This window comes from Ostrea edulis, chromosome 2 (assembly GCF_947568905.1).
Source record: "Ostrea edulis chromosome 2, xbOstEdul1.1, whole genome shotgun sequence".
NCBI classification, from domain to species: Eukaryota; Metazoa; Mollusca; class Bivalvia; order Ostreida; family Ostreidae; genus Ostrea; species Ostrea edulis.
The window spans coordinates 19,237,888-19,255,005 of NC_079165.1; the positions used below are offsets into that span (position 1 = coordinate 19,237,888).

The 17,118-nt window shown below is 36.0% G+C and overlaps 1 protein-coding gene across 1 annotated transcript; it reads left to right on the plus strand.

The window, feature by feature from the left end:
• The first annotated feature begins 5,609 nt into the window (after nt 1-5,609).
• LOC125680550 (location of vulva defective 1-like) lies at nt 5,610-12,557 on the plus strand. Its single transcript, XM_048920233.2, has 4 exons — nt 5,610-6,206; nt 8,143-8,239; nt 10,043-10,519; nt 10,920-12,557. Exons 1-4 carry the CDS (start codon nt 5,874-5,876, stop codon nt 11,135-11,137), a joined length of 1,125 nt encoding a protein of 374 aa, XP_048776190.2. The 5' UTR covers nt 5,610-5,873; the 3' UTR covers nt 11,138-12,557.
• The last annotated feature ends 4,561 nt before the right edge of the window (nt 12,558-17,118 follow it).

Consider the following 17,118-nt stretch of genomic DNA (forward strand, 5'->3'; position numbering starts at 1 on the left):
TTTATCACAGTGACATTCAGGCAATAAAATGCGGTATTGACTATTCTGTGGTCCCATACTTAGATTCTCTTTTTATAGATATTCACCTTCGATTTTCAATCCAGTCATTATTCTTTACAAACAGAAAAAGAAATAAAAATGTATTGACTTTAAGAGAGTGGAGTAAAGCTTACGTCTATGCATATATAATTGATTTCCAACACTTTAAATCAGAGCTCAGCGGGTGTTCCCACAGTCGATGAAGTGCTGATCGCTGCATGATCTGCGAATCGAGTAGAAAGAAGGTACATGGAGATTTTTCACGAGTTTATCTTTACAACGTATAGGGCGCAACGACCAACTTCTATAACTGTATAACCATATCATTTTTACCCATTTTTTGATCAGGCGCGTTAACTCAGTGGTATAGTAGAGCGTTCATTTCGTAACAAGGAGGTTGTGAGTTCGAGTCCCGCTCGTGCTATGGTCGCATCAAACCTAAGACGTAAAATACAGGTAGTGATTGCTCCTTCTCTAACCGCTCGGTATTTAGATTGATTGATTGTATATTGTTTAACGTCCCTCTCGAGAATATTTCACTCATATGGAGACGTCACCACTGCCGGTGAGGGGCTGCAAAATGTCAGCCTATGCTAGGCGATTATGGCCTTTGAGCAGGGAGGGATCTTTATCGTGCCACATCTGCTATGACACGGGACCTCTGTTTTTGCGGTCTCGGCATTTAGAAGTGAGAATCGAATCACGGGTCTGTCGGATATGACCTTTAAACATATCTTATTGAGAAACTCAATAGGATCGGGCAACAGGCATAGCCTATGTAGGCCCTCTCCCATATATGACCTTATAAACGGAGGTCACGCTTCGGCCCTGATAGCATAGGCCTAAGGACAAGGGACGTTATTGGCCAAAATTGGCCGCGTTTCAAAAACCGATCACATTTTGCAGGTAGAAAGGTGATAATTTTCTCGTTTCATTCATATATAACATGTTCCATATACTTGTTGCTGATATTGAGAATATAACGTTACAATATTGCATTGTTAACTCAGACGCTGTCTTCCTACGGTCGCTTTTTCGGAACGACGTCATCGACGTTATAGGATTTACAGTCCCCTGATTCTTCTAGAATATTTTTCTAAAAGTTACAATTTTAACTTTTTATATCAAAATACTCATTGATACCAAAGACTATTGAAAACTGGCATGCTATTGAAAATACATTATTCATTTACATGTAACTTAATCGTGGTCATAGACATTTTGCGGAAGAATCTTGTGTTAATTAGAGTGAGGAAAATAATGCGTGTAAATATATTTGTTAAACGTTGTTGAGTAGAATGCAATCATATTTTCGAAGGTGCTGTTCGATATCCTCCTATTCAAATGAAATATGGACAATAAATTGGCTCTTGCATTTTCTTTTTCCTTTTTTAAACGTTGATTGAGTCGGATAAAATTACTTGTTATGCTATGTACACCAAGGACTATATAACAGGTCTGCTTACATGTGTATGCAATATACATGTTACAGTACATGATACGAATAAAATATATCTGCCTGCTGTGGGTATTTACAAAACATATTGAATAAAGTGTGGTAAATGTACATGTACTAAACGATACAAATTTATGTTGCATGAATGGGATATCATTTTCTTGGGTACAGCAAAACACGTCAAGTAATATATACATTAACTTCAGATGGTATATATTTTGAAATTGTTGAGCATTTTTATCAATGTTTTTGAAAACTCTTAGATCCCCAATATCAGGACTGCTTAATAATTCTAACACAAATACAAAACTTAAACATTACTGTATCAATTAGAGATGCCACTTTCCTTTGACAGCCCTCAACGGGACCTTTGATGACCTTATCGGTTTTCTAGTATAATGTTGTTATTGTATTTTTAATTTAAAGCGTTTGAAGAACCTTCAGAATGAATATCTAATTAATTATGAAGTAACATTTAATTCTAACACGTAACCTATACACACATCAAACTTGACATACGAAAAATGCTTCTTTTTTTTTAAAAGCACACACAAGTCACTATTATTAGCATTAAAGGGGTATGGACACGATATTCGATCGATTGAAAATGACAGCCATTTAGCATAGGAATAAAGATCCTTTAGAAATAAGTGGATTAAAAATATTTTAACACAGGATATTATTTGTATTTACATAAAATCCGGCTCCTAAAAGTATGAAAGTTGAAAAAATGACACACATTCCGGCGGTACCGTGTTGATTTTAATTAAATTAAGCTACAGCGTAGTGCTATGAATGAGTCAACTTTCTTGTTTTACACTATATATTTTATTGCAATTGAAAAATAATTTTTGTTTGAATCATTTGTGCTCCAGTTCTTATGAAACCTAAAGCATTTCTTATAAAATATCTAGACATACATTCTATTAATGATTCTGAAAACTTTGACCAACAATTGCAGAAATAAACTAAAGAAACTTTAGCATTGCAACAAAAACCTTGAGTGTAATGTTATTAGAGTTGTATAATATGTATGGCAAGCCGCTTTACTATTTATTCCAAAAAGATATATATCTCTTTAACTGTGAGATATATCTCTTAAGGTTAAAGAGATATCGCTCAAAGTTAAAGAGATATATCTTTACCGATGCAAAAGAGATATTTCTTAAAGTTAAAGAGATATCTCTTTCAGAAAATATAATAGAGATGTCTCTTTAACTTTAATAAATTGACTGCAGTGGTTACTCCCGTCTATACGTGCAATTGATTAAAATGGCTGAACATGTAGAGGAGGTTGTCTCTACCGTGTTGAACAGTAGATCTAATAGATTTGTTTGACAAAGTAAATAAAAAATATCAATATTATACTTTCATGTAAAATACTCGAATCTGATTGGTTGAGAAGCATATGAAAAACCACATTGTTACCCTCTGAGAATTGAAAACACGCGCCCCAGGGTGATAATATCTAGCAACGGGTAACAGTACTGGACAACGGGTGATATTATAAAAAATTATCACATGTCTCAAATTTATGCGCGTACGGTTCGCCGTAGATTGTTCGACGGCGTCGTTTGAACGTTTGTAATAAATGCGAATACCCGCATTGATATACAGTTGCACCACTCTATTAATTTTGCCTATATGTTCTTACCAAAATTACTCACCTTTGACCTGACCCTGCTTCCTTAAAGTAAACTTTTCAGAAAGTTGTACTTTTACATCATGTAGTACAGTTCTTAATGAGCATTTTCATACCAAAAAATACATACCCATCCAGCAAGGCGTGAGAGTTTGTTTACATCGAAGTCAAGCACGTGCAAAATCAGCTGGTCAAAAGCCAAATCACCCACCTCTACAACAAAAATTCAAAAAAATATTTAAATCCTTCTTTCATGGTTTTTACTCACAAAATTTCAAACACAATACTTGAATTTACATCTCACAAAAAATTGGAGAGCCTACCTCATAAGGAAAGTCCCATAAAACATGCAAAGTTCCAGGAATTATTTTCTTTCAGCCATGATTCGACGTGAACCTCCACATAAATAGAGTGATGCAACCTGCAAAACATCGCATGATGACCAGTTTCTACATTCATATGAAGCAGAATTTATTCAAAAACTTCTAAGTGAGAGGAAAAAATCTCTTGCTGTGGCCTTATCGACAACATTTTGTCTATCAAAAATGATAACTTTCATTCATATGTCGATTCGATTTATCTCTGTGAGCTCGAAATAAAAGACACCACAGAGTCGTTCACTTCTACTTCATACTTAGATATTTTATTGAAAGTAGACATTAACAGCAAACTGACAATTCAACTGTATGACAAACGGGATGATTTCAGCTTCTCCACCGTCAACTTCCCCTACATATGTAGAAACATTCCATTATCGCCTACATATGGTGTTTATATCTCTCAACTGATTCGATATGCAAGAGCTTGTTCTGCGTATAGTAAGTTTTTAAACCGAGGCAAGCTACTGACAAACAAGTTGATGGTACAGGGGTTTCAACAGCCTAGATTGGAGTCAGCATTTCGCAAATTCTATGGTCGTTATAACGATCTAGTTCGTCAATACAACCTATCATTGGGTCAAATGCTGTCTGACGTGTTTCATACCGATTATTAGGCCGTTCTTGGCACACTGATTTTGACTACGGATAACTCCGTTTACCTGATCAGGATATAGGTCCCACGGTAAATACATGTAGTACAAATATATTGTCCATGAGGAACTCCAGCATCTTTTTTTAATATACATACTTCAGAGTACATATGTGGATAGAATCAGATTGTTTGAATATAGAGTATTACTTACATACATGTAGCTTAATAAAACACATGCTTTTTGTTCCTTCTGTAATGTATTTTTTACTTGCAATATGACTGAACTTTTGTATACTTTTTACTGTGACGTCGCAATGCTATTACACGGGAAATGCCAGAGGGGTTCCACAGAGATGGGACACAATTTTTACCGGATTATTTCATAAAATCTTATACATGAAATATTATATAACATGATGTGCTGTTTGACGTATTTCATACTGATTGTTAGGCCGTTCTTGGCATACTGATTTTGACTACGGATTACTCCGTTTACCTGATCAAGATATAGGGGTCATGGCGGGTGTGACCGGCCGACAGGGGGTGGTTACTCCTCCTAGGCACCTGATCCCAACTCTGGTATATCCAGGGGTCCATGTTTGCCCAACTCACTATTTTGTATTCCTTATAGGAGTTAGGAGATGGATCACTGTTCCTTAAGTTCACCTTTCACATGATGGGTTGATCATTTATGCCATATCCATAAAACTTTATGGTCAATTTGCGGACGGTGCAAAGTATATTTCGTATTAAAGTACATTTTTACACATTTTAAAATACATGTACTCATCACGATCAATAACGGGTAATTCAAAATAAAGAAGTGGTTCCTAGTAATAATATAAAACTTCTTTTGGTATATAAATATGACATTGAATAAGTTCTGCTCTGAAATTCAAGCTGTTTTCCCCCATCAAATATCAAGACGCTCTATTTGGTAATAGCGTGCTCAACGTCATGAGATATAGCCATTTCTTCTAAGGTTTATAGCGCAGATACTTTGGATCTGCTTCAGTATGAGTATACGTCTCTCTGTGACGTCATGTTTCCTACTATGTAAAATTAATCGGGTGAGATCTTGTAGATGATGTTTAACACTAATTTCATGTATAAGATATTAATTGCATTTTAAAAGGGGAGAATTAATTATTCTAAAAATAAATAGCAGGACTATATGATATCAAATCGTCAAAAAATGATGATTCACATTCTTAATCAGCTGAATTTTTTTTAAACAAATATAGACCCTTCCCTAGATATGTTTAATAAATTTCACAAATATGATACAAAAAGTAATTAATTGTAAATAACCCCTAAAGTGCCTCATGATACTGCATTCTCTCCTTTCTCTCTTAGAAAGTGCTGTGTTCAAAATTTTCTTCAAATAGCTGGACTTTTAGTTTATGAAATTAATCTGGGTTTTTAATATATAAAAGTAACTTTTAATTTGCGGAATTGTGTGTGGTGTTGTTTTTTTTATGGTATTCACTTTTAAATTTACACAATTCAATAGCGCTAAGTATATTAGTTGACCTTTTGCATTGGTTTTACAAGAATAGCTAGATCTTAATCTGTAGAATGTTTATTCTAATGTCGCCGTTTTCGCCTGTGATTTCTAATGTACCTCTCGATCTGCAGCTTCAATCAATAACGGCTCGGATATCGCGATGCAGACAATCCATTCAACATCTGAGGGAAGACATGAATTGGGCAACACTCTCCTCACCATTTTGTTTCTGTTTTAAGTGAAAAGAAAATTAAGTCATGGTAAAAGTTCTGAAATATTTTGAGCCTTTGACAATAGCTTACTTGATATACATATCAACGAATTTCGTAGTTACGGAAGTTTGGACTACGGGACTGAAGCGACAGAATGGCCTGAGGATGAAGGACCATGTGTTGGAGTCTATCACTGGCTTAGGGTACATAATGTGTATAAGAGAATGTAGAAATCGAGGGAATTGTGTGTCTATCAGCTATAACAGACAAGGACTAATTTGTGAATTATACTGGAGTGGTGTTCACACGGAGAGTGATAGATCTAAGATTTTAACAGACCCGCTCTTCACATATGTAGACATGACAGACGTTCCATCTGTGAGTTTTTCTTTCTTTTGTTTTTAATTCTATATATATATATATATATATATATGTGTGTGTGTGTGTGTGTGTGTGTGTGTGTGTGTGTGTGTGTGTATTGATCAAATGTGAAATTTGAAGATATGGCTTATTCTTTTAGTTACAGCCAAATAACTTGTGTGCTTGTTCTGGTAACCTGGTTTAATGTCCTTTCGAGAATTTTTCACTCCTATTGAGACATCACTAGCTTTAGATGAAGTAGACGTAGTACCACAAATTTAGACTTAATGCTGGGTACTCGGGGCCGTAGCAGTGAGGATTCTGTAACGTATTCTGCCGCGACGCGTAACCTCCTTTACTAAGGTGATATTCGAAAGACTTGCTACTTGCCCTTCTAAATGCCGAACACTCACTACCTACATTTTGTATCAATACGTCTTTACCATGGTATAAAGGGGGCCCGAACCCACGACCTCTCAGTCATGAAGCGAATGTTCTAACCACTAGACTACCAAAAGAGGGAACGCTTGAATCGCACGGTGTGCATCTTCATTGTGAACATAAATTTCGATACAGATACATGATTACATGAATCCCAGATCATGATATATGTTTTGAAAACCTCTAGTCATCTGCTAATAATTCTGGAGTTTAAATCGGTATACATGTATCTGACAAATGAGTCACTTCCTTTTAGGGCAATATTTCATTTTGTTTGGACAGAAAATATTGGCCCAGCCTATCAATGATATATGACAATCGAAGTCACAATATCTTCAAATTTGTTAATGGAACATAATAATAAAATACTTTCCTTTTATTTCATATTGAATATGGCGCGAGACTGATTTATCAAAGGCCGTGGTGGTTTTAAGGTCTCTAGAATCTACAAAGAGAAAATATCTACAAACATATAAAGGAAATTTTAAAGCAGAAGGGATTATTGTCGAAAAGGAAATCCGATCAATCAAGTAGAGTTCGTTTTATTTTGTATTTTAGACACGCGGTTCTCCTCTCTACTCCGATATTTACGACATAACTGTACAAATATCCCGCTGGAAGTTCAACTGTATAAACTATTTCATATGGATGACGGGGCATTTAACTGCCTGGAGCAAAGTTAACATCTCCGAATCTGACTATGAGATAATAAAACATATTAGACTAATCATAAAGCAATCTGAAATAAGCATTGTTAATTAGATAGTTCACAGTCAATAAGCATCTTGCATATGATGGGACTATTGTACCAATCAACTACACATATTTCTTCTTGTGATTCTTACTTCGAAGTGAATTCCAACATGTCGGTCACGGCTTCTGAATAGCTGAGACAATTTCTCGAATGAGGATGAATTCCATGTCACTAATTTCTGAAGATGAAATACAATTATGAAAGTTCTGTAATTGTTGCCAAGGCTACTGTTACACCTACAGACGATGTCTCTACACGAGTGGAAAAACTCTCGGAATTGGATGTAAAACAGCATAAAAAATAAAACGCAGTCTATCATAGATCTTTAATATTTTATAGTATTTCTAAGTAATTCACCATTCAGAGTGAATGAAATTTGAATATGACCACCATAACCTCTGGTTGTTTGATCCAAAATCGACTACAAAACACAAAGCTAAAGACACTGGTAATCTTAAAGAAGTGCTCCTGTTTTACTTTATTGGGTTTAATTTGGTGAACTTGTTTTGTTTTTTTCTCTAAAACGTCACCACGCCCAGTAAATAAACACAACCTAGTGTGGCATAGAAAGATTTGTGGTCTATGAGCCCCGTGCTTAGTGTTTTTGGCATTGAAATCAAATCTATAAACGAGGGTTAATAGATCACTTGCTCTAAATTCAGTCACTAGAATTTCATCTAAATAAAACCAACAAAAAAGATTTGCCATCAGCATATACAGAGAGGAGTGTAGATGAACTTTTTTCTTTTTTATTTCCAGAGTTTAACTCCTGAATGCTTATCGACGACAAACTGTGGACCAACGAAGGCAAAATGTGTGCAGCTGAAGAGCAGACGGACAGTCTGCATCGATCCAGGTATAAGTAGCAATACTTAAATGTAGGGCTCTACGATAAGGAAATTTTCTTCAACATGGAAAAATTGAGAAGCATTAAATACACCAAAAGATTTAAAGTATTTTTAACAGCGATTTAAAATCATGAGCCTTGACATTTTTTTTTTCATTTATGATGATTTACTACATGCATGATTCTACTGAAAGCCAATTGTGCAAACTCAATAAGAAGATGATTAGATAATTAAGTAATGAGATTCAAACACCAATAAATATCAGAATCAAGTTTCACTTCCCGAATTAGAGCGCGACAGCCTAGTAGTTAGAGCATTTGCTCCGGAAGTCCCAGGGTTTGATCCTCGATCCCGACGCCGCGTCAAACCTAATATAGTAACTGTTTCATCGCCAAACGCTCGGCATTAGAAGTGAAAGTCACGGGTCTCTTGGATATGACCCAAAAACGGAATTCCTGTCTCTGGTAGGCGTTGACATGATTAAGAACCTCACTGCTATGGATCTGAGCGCCAAGTATGTATTAAAATTTGTAGCACTTCATCGAAAGTTGGCAACGTCTCTGATTGATTTTATATTGTTTAACGTCCCTCTGGAGACGTCACCATTACCTATGAAGGGCTGCAAAATTTAGGCCTATGCTCGGTGCTTATGGCCTTTGAGCAGGGAGGGATCTTTATCGTGCCACACCCACCGTGACACGGGGCCTCGATTTTTGCGGTCTCATCCGAAGGACCGCCCCCATTTAGTCGTCTCTTACGACAAGCAAAGGGTAGTGAGGACCTACTCTAACCCGGATCCCCACGGAATCGCAACGTCTGTTAATAATTAGTGAAAAATTCTTGATTTGGGCACAAAACCTACATTTTCCGGAATTGTAAATGAGAAGACTATAATCAATGTACGGTTTGTTGTATACTTTTGTTCGATTTACAATAGTTTGGAAACACATGGAAAATTTATGTCGAAGTTTGATAAATTTTGGACCTTTATGTTTAAACTGAAGGTTTCTGCGAGTTTGCTATAAAATTCCTACTCTAAATTGTGTTACCGGTATATCAAATGATGTTTTTCATCCGAGACTGAAAAGAGCTACCGCAATTGCTTTCTAATTAATGAAGAAATTGTGTAAAACTTATTGAACAGGAGATCTTGTAACAGTTATATACCAAGAACTTAATTACAAACATTTGGCCATGAATATTCCATTGAAGTTTCTTTAAAAGTCGATCGCTTCTATCCCTATAGAGGACATCCACCCCACTCTGCATTATAGACATCGTGTTAAGTGTACCTGCTTCATTAGTCGACTGGAACTGAGACAAGTCTTTCTCTTTCATTAAACCTGTGTCTAAAAACACTAAATTATAAATAGCATTGATTTCTAGTTACCGAATCTCAATTAAAATAAATTCATGGTGTTGCAATGCAATTTTCAGCAAATATTTTTGTGTACATTGTATATGAATATTTAAAATACACGTACCAAGCATCGTTTGAAATAATGTGACTTTCTACCATTACATTGTGCGTTGCTAAGAAATAGATTGAATCTAGATAAGCAGGCCATATTCAGAGAAATGAATTCTAAAAATTTTCAATTATATAAATACTTTTTTTATCATAGACATTCTATAGCCATGTCAATATACAGATCTCTAGTTTATTACATATTTCCACACAATATTCAATAAAACTTTTTACAATAAAGAGAGCAGGAAGCTTCCAGCAGTGTGATGTAATTCTATGCGATAAGTTAACGATTTATGCTGCAGTTGATGGTTAAATATCGAACAATCTTAAAATATTTCAGTTATCACAACAGTGGGATCAACAACAGTCGCGCCAGTCACTACGCAACATGTGACATCAGTCACTACGCAACCTGTGACATCAGTCACTACGCAACCTGTGACTGTGACATCAGCCACTACGCAACCTGTGACATCAGCCACTACACAACCTGTGAAATTAGTCACTACGCAACCTGTGACATTAGTCACTACGCAACCTGTGACATCAGTTTCCAAAGAATCTATGTCGACGGTATCAACTGAAACACACCCGTCAACTCCATCTATTTCAACTTTGTCTACAACATCCACGTGCCCTGCGCTGTACACCAGGAGCGAGAACAACAAGTTTTGTATTTCGCTAGAGCAAACACAAATGTCACGCGACAAAGCTAAATACGAATGCCAAAAGACAGCCAATAGTTCATTACTGTTAATAGAATCAGAAGAAACACAGAATGATGTTTCCACTTTCCTGGCAAATCACATAAACTCCAGTAAGTTCCGCCTGTGTTGTATATACACGTGCCCTAATGAAGTATAAATGCTTGTAATATACAGAAAAACACGGTTGCAGCGAACACGCTTATATTGAATTGATATTTACAGCGACGTGATAATCATTCCATGTAGTTTTTAAAAAAAAAACCATATGAACTTATGGGATATAACTACTTACGTTTATAACAAATCAAAATTGTTCGTTCCCAGTATTTTTATAAGCGTGATTTACTGCATATTTAACTTATTAACCTTTTAATTTCATTATCTTTAATTTGTTTAATTCTTATTCAATTTGAATAATGGATTAGATTAGTTCTCCTAAATCATTCTAATAGAAATTTTGATGATGGTAAAAAATGTTTTAATGTAAGATGCTTCATTTTTTTCCACCAGATTTTCCAGAGAAAGAGCTGTGGATAGACGGTACATATAATGACCAGGCATCAGAATGGTCGTCATCATCAGGCCCTCTAACATTTGTAAACTGGAAATCTAATGCTTCACCGAAGAAAAACAAAAATTGTATCTTATTGACGATTAGTAACGGGAAATGGAAACCTTCTGATTGTACCAAACAGAACTATTTTCTGTGTCAGATACACATTACATAGCCGAGAGCAGACGTTGAAGTAACTTATAAATATGATTTACATCTGCAGACCTTTTCAACAGCTTTTACCGATGATTCAATCAATGACGATCTATACCTTTTCTAGGTGTCAGTTACATCATGCACCTGGTCTCACCTCTGGTATATCCAGGGGTCCGTGTTTGCCCAACTCTCTATTTTGTATTGCTTATAGAAGTTATGAGACTGATCTGATAAAGGGCTCACGGCGGGTGTGACCGGTCGACAGGGGTTGCGTACTCCTCCTAGGTACCTGATCCCACCTCTGGTATATTCAGGGGTCCGTATTTGCCCAACTGTCTATTTTGCATTGATTACAGGAGTTATGAGATTGATTACTGTTCGTTATCGTCACCTTATGATGTCTAGTATTTCGTTCCACTAATTCTAAATATTAAGGAATATATTTAATTCATTTTTGTATTTCAATTCATCATCATGTAGAGAGATTTTAAAATAAATGGTGTACATTTGTAAGGTTTTAAAACCAAAGTACTCTCACAAAATGTGGAGTATACTATTAAATTGACTGTCCACCCCTTAGACTAACTTTATCTGAGTCATTATCATTGATGACTGTAAGTAGTACATTGATGTAAATATGCATATGACCAAAGGATATTGACTTTCAACCAAGGGTTATCAAATAAGGATTTCCCACTCGCCCGAAATTCTACAAGCCCGATGTGTTACCAGTCCAAAGGTCCATAAGTCCGACATAAAAAAACAACAACAAAAAACGAAAAGTCTGTTTGGGGCTGTTACACATATACTATAGGGTTTATACGTTTCCTCCGCGAACTGTCTCTTCCATGAGAACTTTACTGGCTCAAATGTCGGGCGTAAAGAATCTAAACAGCCAAAACAAATTGCGTAAGTGATAAGTAACTTTCCAGAAACGTTGACATTGACTATATTCCGGGATAAGATTGTGACTTTACAGTTCTCGAATACGATATTCCATGTATAGCAACTCTTAAATCGAAAGAAAAATCCACGGAGGCGGTTAAAGAGAGGAGTGTGGTTCATAGCGACTCATTCTACTAGGCCTTTCTGCAAGGAGGAATTGCACATGAGTCAGTCCCAAATAGCGGTATTGAAGCGTCTTTAGACCACTCCTCATGCAGAGAATAAAGCCAGTAAACATGAAAGGATTGGGCCTCCGCTGGATAACCATGCGCTTGCTGTAGCGTGAGCCAATATCTTTTGACAAATTTGAATGTTTCCCTTCGAGGAGTCTATAAATGTACTTGGAAATTTTTCCAAAGGCACATAAACAAGTTACAGGACACTAGACGATACAATTGCACCTGGGTCATTCTAAGATATTCAGCAGCTACATGTATATACAGTAGTAACAGAACGAAATGTTTTAACAACTAGATAAAAAACCCAAAATACAACTGCCATTGTCTTCATTGTATTCATTGTTCTTTCGGGAAATAGAGGGACATAATGTAGGGGAATTTTTTTAAAATGTCAGATATCTGATTGCTCCAAAATTTTGAGATTTTAGAGTAAGGCATTTTTTAATTCGGTTTCCCAGATTTGGTGCCCTATACTGGGCGATTGACCAATAAAAAGTAATTATTATTATTCAATTAAGATAATAACGATAAACCAGTGAACCTCATTTTTTTAAGCTTTAAAGTTTGGTATATGGACGTCGTGCAATCGGTCAAAAGTACGTCACATTCTATACGCACCGATTCTATCTGTCAAAAGTACGTCACATTCTATACGCACCGATTCTATCTGTCAAAAAAGACCAACATCACTTACATATATTTATTTTCATTGTTAAAATCATTAAATATGTTATCTTTGCACAAACAAACTAAGCTAGTTTAAATACTCTACGTGTGACAATTACGATAATTTTCAACTTCAAACAACTGATAAATTTTCGGTCAAAAAGTAATATGCCCGTACGATTGACTGTTAGAATAGAATCGAATCACATGCACTTGTTTTACACGTGCGGTTTAAAAGAATAGACTCAACTTGCGTTCGATGTCACCAGTTGTTGTGCACAATAAACAGGAATGGTCTGAATATGGAGGTAAGTCGAGTTCGGACTATGTTGTACTACATGTTATTATACTTTCATGTATAATACTTGAATCTGATTGGTCGAGAAGCATTTGAAAAACATAATTGTTACCCTCTGAGAACAGAAAGTACGCGCCACAGGGTGATAATATCTAACAACGGGTAACAGTACTTGACAACGGGTTGTATTATAAAAAAAATTATCACATGCGTCAAATTTATGCGCGTACGGTTCGCCGTAGATTGTTAGACGACGTCATTGGGAGTTTGTAATAAACGGGAATACCCACATCGATATACGAAATATCGCATGTCAGTGATTGATCAAATGTCAACAGACGTAAGTTTTTCTGCTTTCCTGTTTACATAACATTCAGTATAATAAAACAGATATTGCATGTAATTGAGGGTAACATTGAAATTTTCACCCCTCGAGAAACCATTGTCAACCTCTGCTACGACTCGGTTGACAATAGTTTTCTCGGGGTGAAAATTTTCAATGTTACCCTCAACTACATGCAATATTTATATATTAACGTCCATAAAGGAAAATATTTATGTAACATACAATTATTTAATGTTATGATATTGTTATCGATAGGATAAATGCATATTATCACGTGCATTTATGAACACCTTATGAAATAATTTCACAGACGGCGATTGTACACGGTTATATATTTGGACATCGCATTTTTGACAATGCAGTAGCATTTGGCGTGACTATCACGCCCATTGAGAATTTTCCATTTGATCAAATTAATCAAATTTTATTCAAGATTGTAACAAACAATGGTATCGATTATTTCACTTTCGTAATGAATGTTCAAACCCCGAGTCTCCACAGAGAAATTCTTATCAAATGAATTCAGTTGATGTGACACACGACACGGACAGAAAAAACAGTGTGAAAAGGGCATCTACTGTAATCTTAGAAACGTTTATTTACATGTATATTATACATTAAAGCTGAATGATCCGATGTTCATGTATTATTTTTGTATATAATTACTTTCAAGCAGATTAATTAGTGTTAAAATTATTAACTTTTCCTTAATTACATGCTTGAAAACATTTGCATGTAAAAGAAAACAGCGAGAAGATTACTTAGAAACATAGTGTAGTTACATAAGATCATCCGGAACACCTCGGGCCTTTCACCGAAAACACGGTGTATTCGGTGAAAGACCCGAGATGTTCCGGCTCACGCATAAATTATACATTGTAAGACGTCTATAAATAGCGCCACGCACGTCAGGAGAATTCCAACATGATAGATAAACTCAGGCGTAACTGTCTAATTTTAAGGCTGAAAGAGCGTAAAAGAAAGCATTACTAAGAAGTATTTGATACCTTTATATTTCTATTAAACTTATGACACGGTACTGTTGTAACAAAACACACAGCTTTACACAGATAAGACCACCGATGATCCGATTGTTTAAACTGATCACGTAACTGTCACCTGAAATGACAGTGACGCGGTTGTTTGTAAACACCGATTTAAAATCAAATACTTTTGGTTAAAACGGGTGAAATAATGTATGACATGTCATACAGCCTCATAACTACATACTTGCAGTGATTTAATAGCGTTTTTACAAGATAAAAAAAAATTGTCGTAATTCGGAACATACAACTTTAATAGTTTATGAAAGGTGAAGATAACGAACAGTGATCAATCTCACCACTCCTATAAGCAATACAAAATAGAGCGTTGGGCAAACACGGACCCCTGGATATACCAGAGGTGGGATCAGGTGCCTAGGAGGAGTAAGCATCCTCTGTCGACTGGTCACACCCACCGTGAGCCCAATATTTTGATCAGGTAAACGGAGTTATCCGTAGTCAAAATCAGTGTGCCAAGAACGGCCTAACAATCGGCATGAAACACGTCAGATAGCATTTGACCCAATGATAGGTTCACAGGCACTCGACGTTTTAAATATCTATAAAAAAAAAATGTCTTCCTGTAAACATAATATTCACAAGGTATATCACGCCACCATCTTGGTTTTCTTTTTTACCAGTTGCATCGCTTGAAAATTTCGGGGAAAAGCTCGATACATGTATAATATGATAATCAGACCCCTACAAGCAAGACGATGTTTGACGGTTGATTATAGCCAATAAATGGACTTTATCTCCAGTTCACCATGACGATGCGAGAGGTACCGGTAAGACCTTGACAGAGTTAACGACTCTTCTATTTCAAGTTCACAGGGATATATCGAATCGACATATGAATGAAAATTATTATTGTTTATAGATCTATAAATAGATAAGTATTCTTGAGAAACTTTCCTCTATGCAAAATCTCTATTTGTTATGTACATTCAGAGCTGACTTTAATGAACTGTACTTAACCACATGCAGGGGTTTCAACAGTCTCCTTTAAAGTCAGTATTTCGCAAATTCTATGATCATTATAACGATTTAGTTTCCCAATACAACCTATCATTGGGTCATATTTCATACCAGTTGTTAAACTGTTCTTTACACACTGATTTTGACTACAAACAATTCTGTTTACCTGATCAAGATATAGGAAAAGTGAAAGGTGAAAACAACGAACAGTGATCAATCTCGTAACTCCTATAAGGAATACAAAACAGAGAGTTGGGCAAACACGGACCCCTGGATATACCAGAGGTGGGATCAGGTGCCGAGGAGGAGTAAGCATCCTCTGTCGACCGATCACAGCCACCGGGAGCCCTATATCTTGATCAGGCAAACGGAGTTATCCGTAGTCAAAATCAGTGTGTCAAGAACGGATGATGGAGAGTATGACCGGTCGACAGGGTATGCTTACTTCTCCTAGGCACCCGATCTCACCTATGGTATGTCCACGAGTCCGTGTTTACACTACTCCTAATTTTGTGTTCTCTATTAGAGCTATGAGATTGATCACTGTTTATGAAATTCACTTTTTCTCTTATCAAAGTTTTCCAAGCTCCATTTTGATGTTGAATGTTACAACTGTAAGTAAGAATGTGGTTTCAATGAATGAAGAAAATACATGCACATATGTCACATATTAATGATGACAAGAATGAAATATGAAGATAACGAACAGTGATCAATCTCAAAACTCCTACGAACAATACAAATTAGAGAGTTACGGACCCCATGATATACAAGGGGTGGGATCAGGTGTCTAGGAGAGTCCTTAAAGGGACTGGTTCACGTTTTTCGAAAAAGAATATTTATATTCGCAAATATATTCCGTTATATCATACTAATGAAATCGAATTTTAATTCCGTATGACAAACATTGATTCCAAGCACGAACCACTATAGAATTCTAAGTTTGCTTCAATGCGAGAACACTGACATTGTAGAGGCAGTGTTCATGAATTCATAAGCAGACATGTTATGTTGTTATACAAAATAAATTTTTTGTATTGCAAATGTCCCATTCGAAGAATTTACGCTGTATGGACACGTCACCAGCTGTAGGTGAAGTATTACATATTTTAACCTGTGCATGGTGCTCAGATCCATAGCAGTAAGGGTTTTATTGTGCAAACGCCAACCATGACACACGATCTTCGTTTTTAAAATCATATCTGTTTGGCTACCTAACATGACTACGTCAACGATCGAAATAATTTTAACATTGGGTGTTCGGGTACTATGGGGCTTTAATGAATATTTGGACACAAGTAGGAAAATATGTTAGGAGTTTTTAGTATTAACTTAAGAGACGGCGTGCAAAAATTTAGATATAAGACCTCATTCTTTTTGTGCGCCGTAAATCAAATGTATTTTAATATAAGGGATGAGCCTGTAGCTACCTGATCTGTCCCAATATTTCTTAGAGAGCTACAGTTCGTTTACGTTCTTCGAGGCTTATAAAATCACCGTTCTATCAAATGAAAAGGTGAAGATAACGAATAGTGATCAATCTCA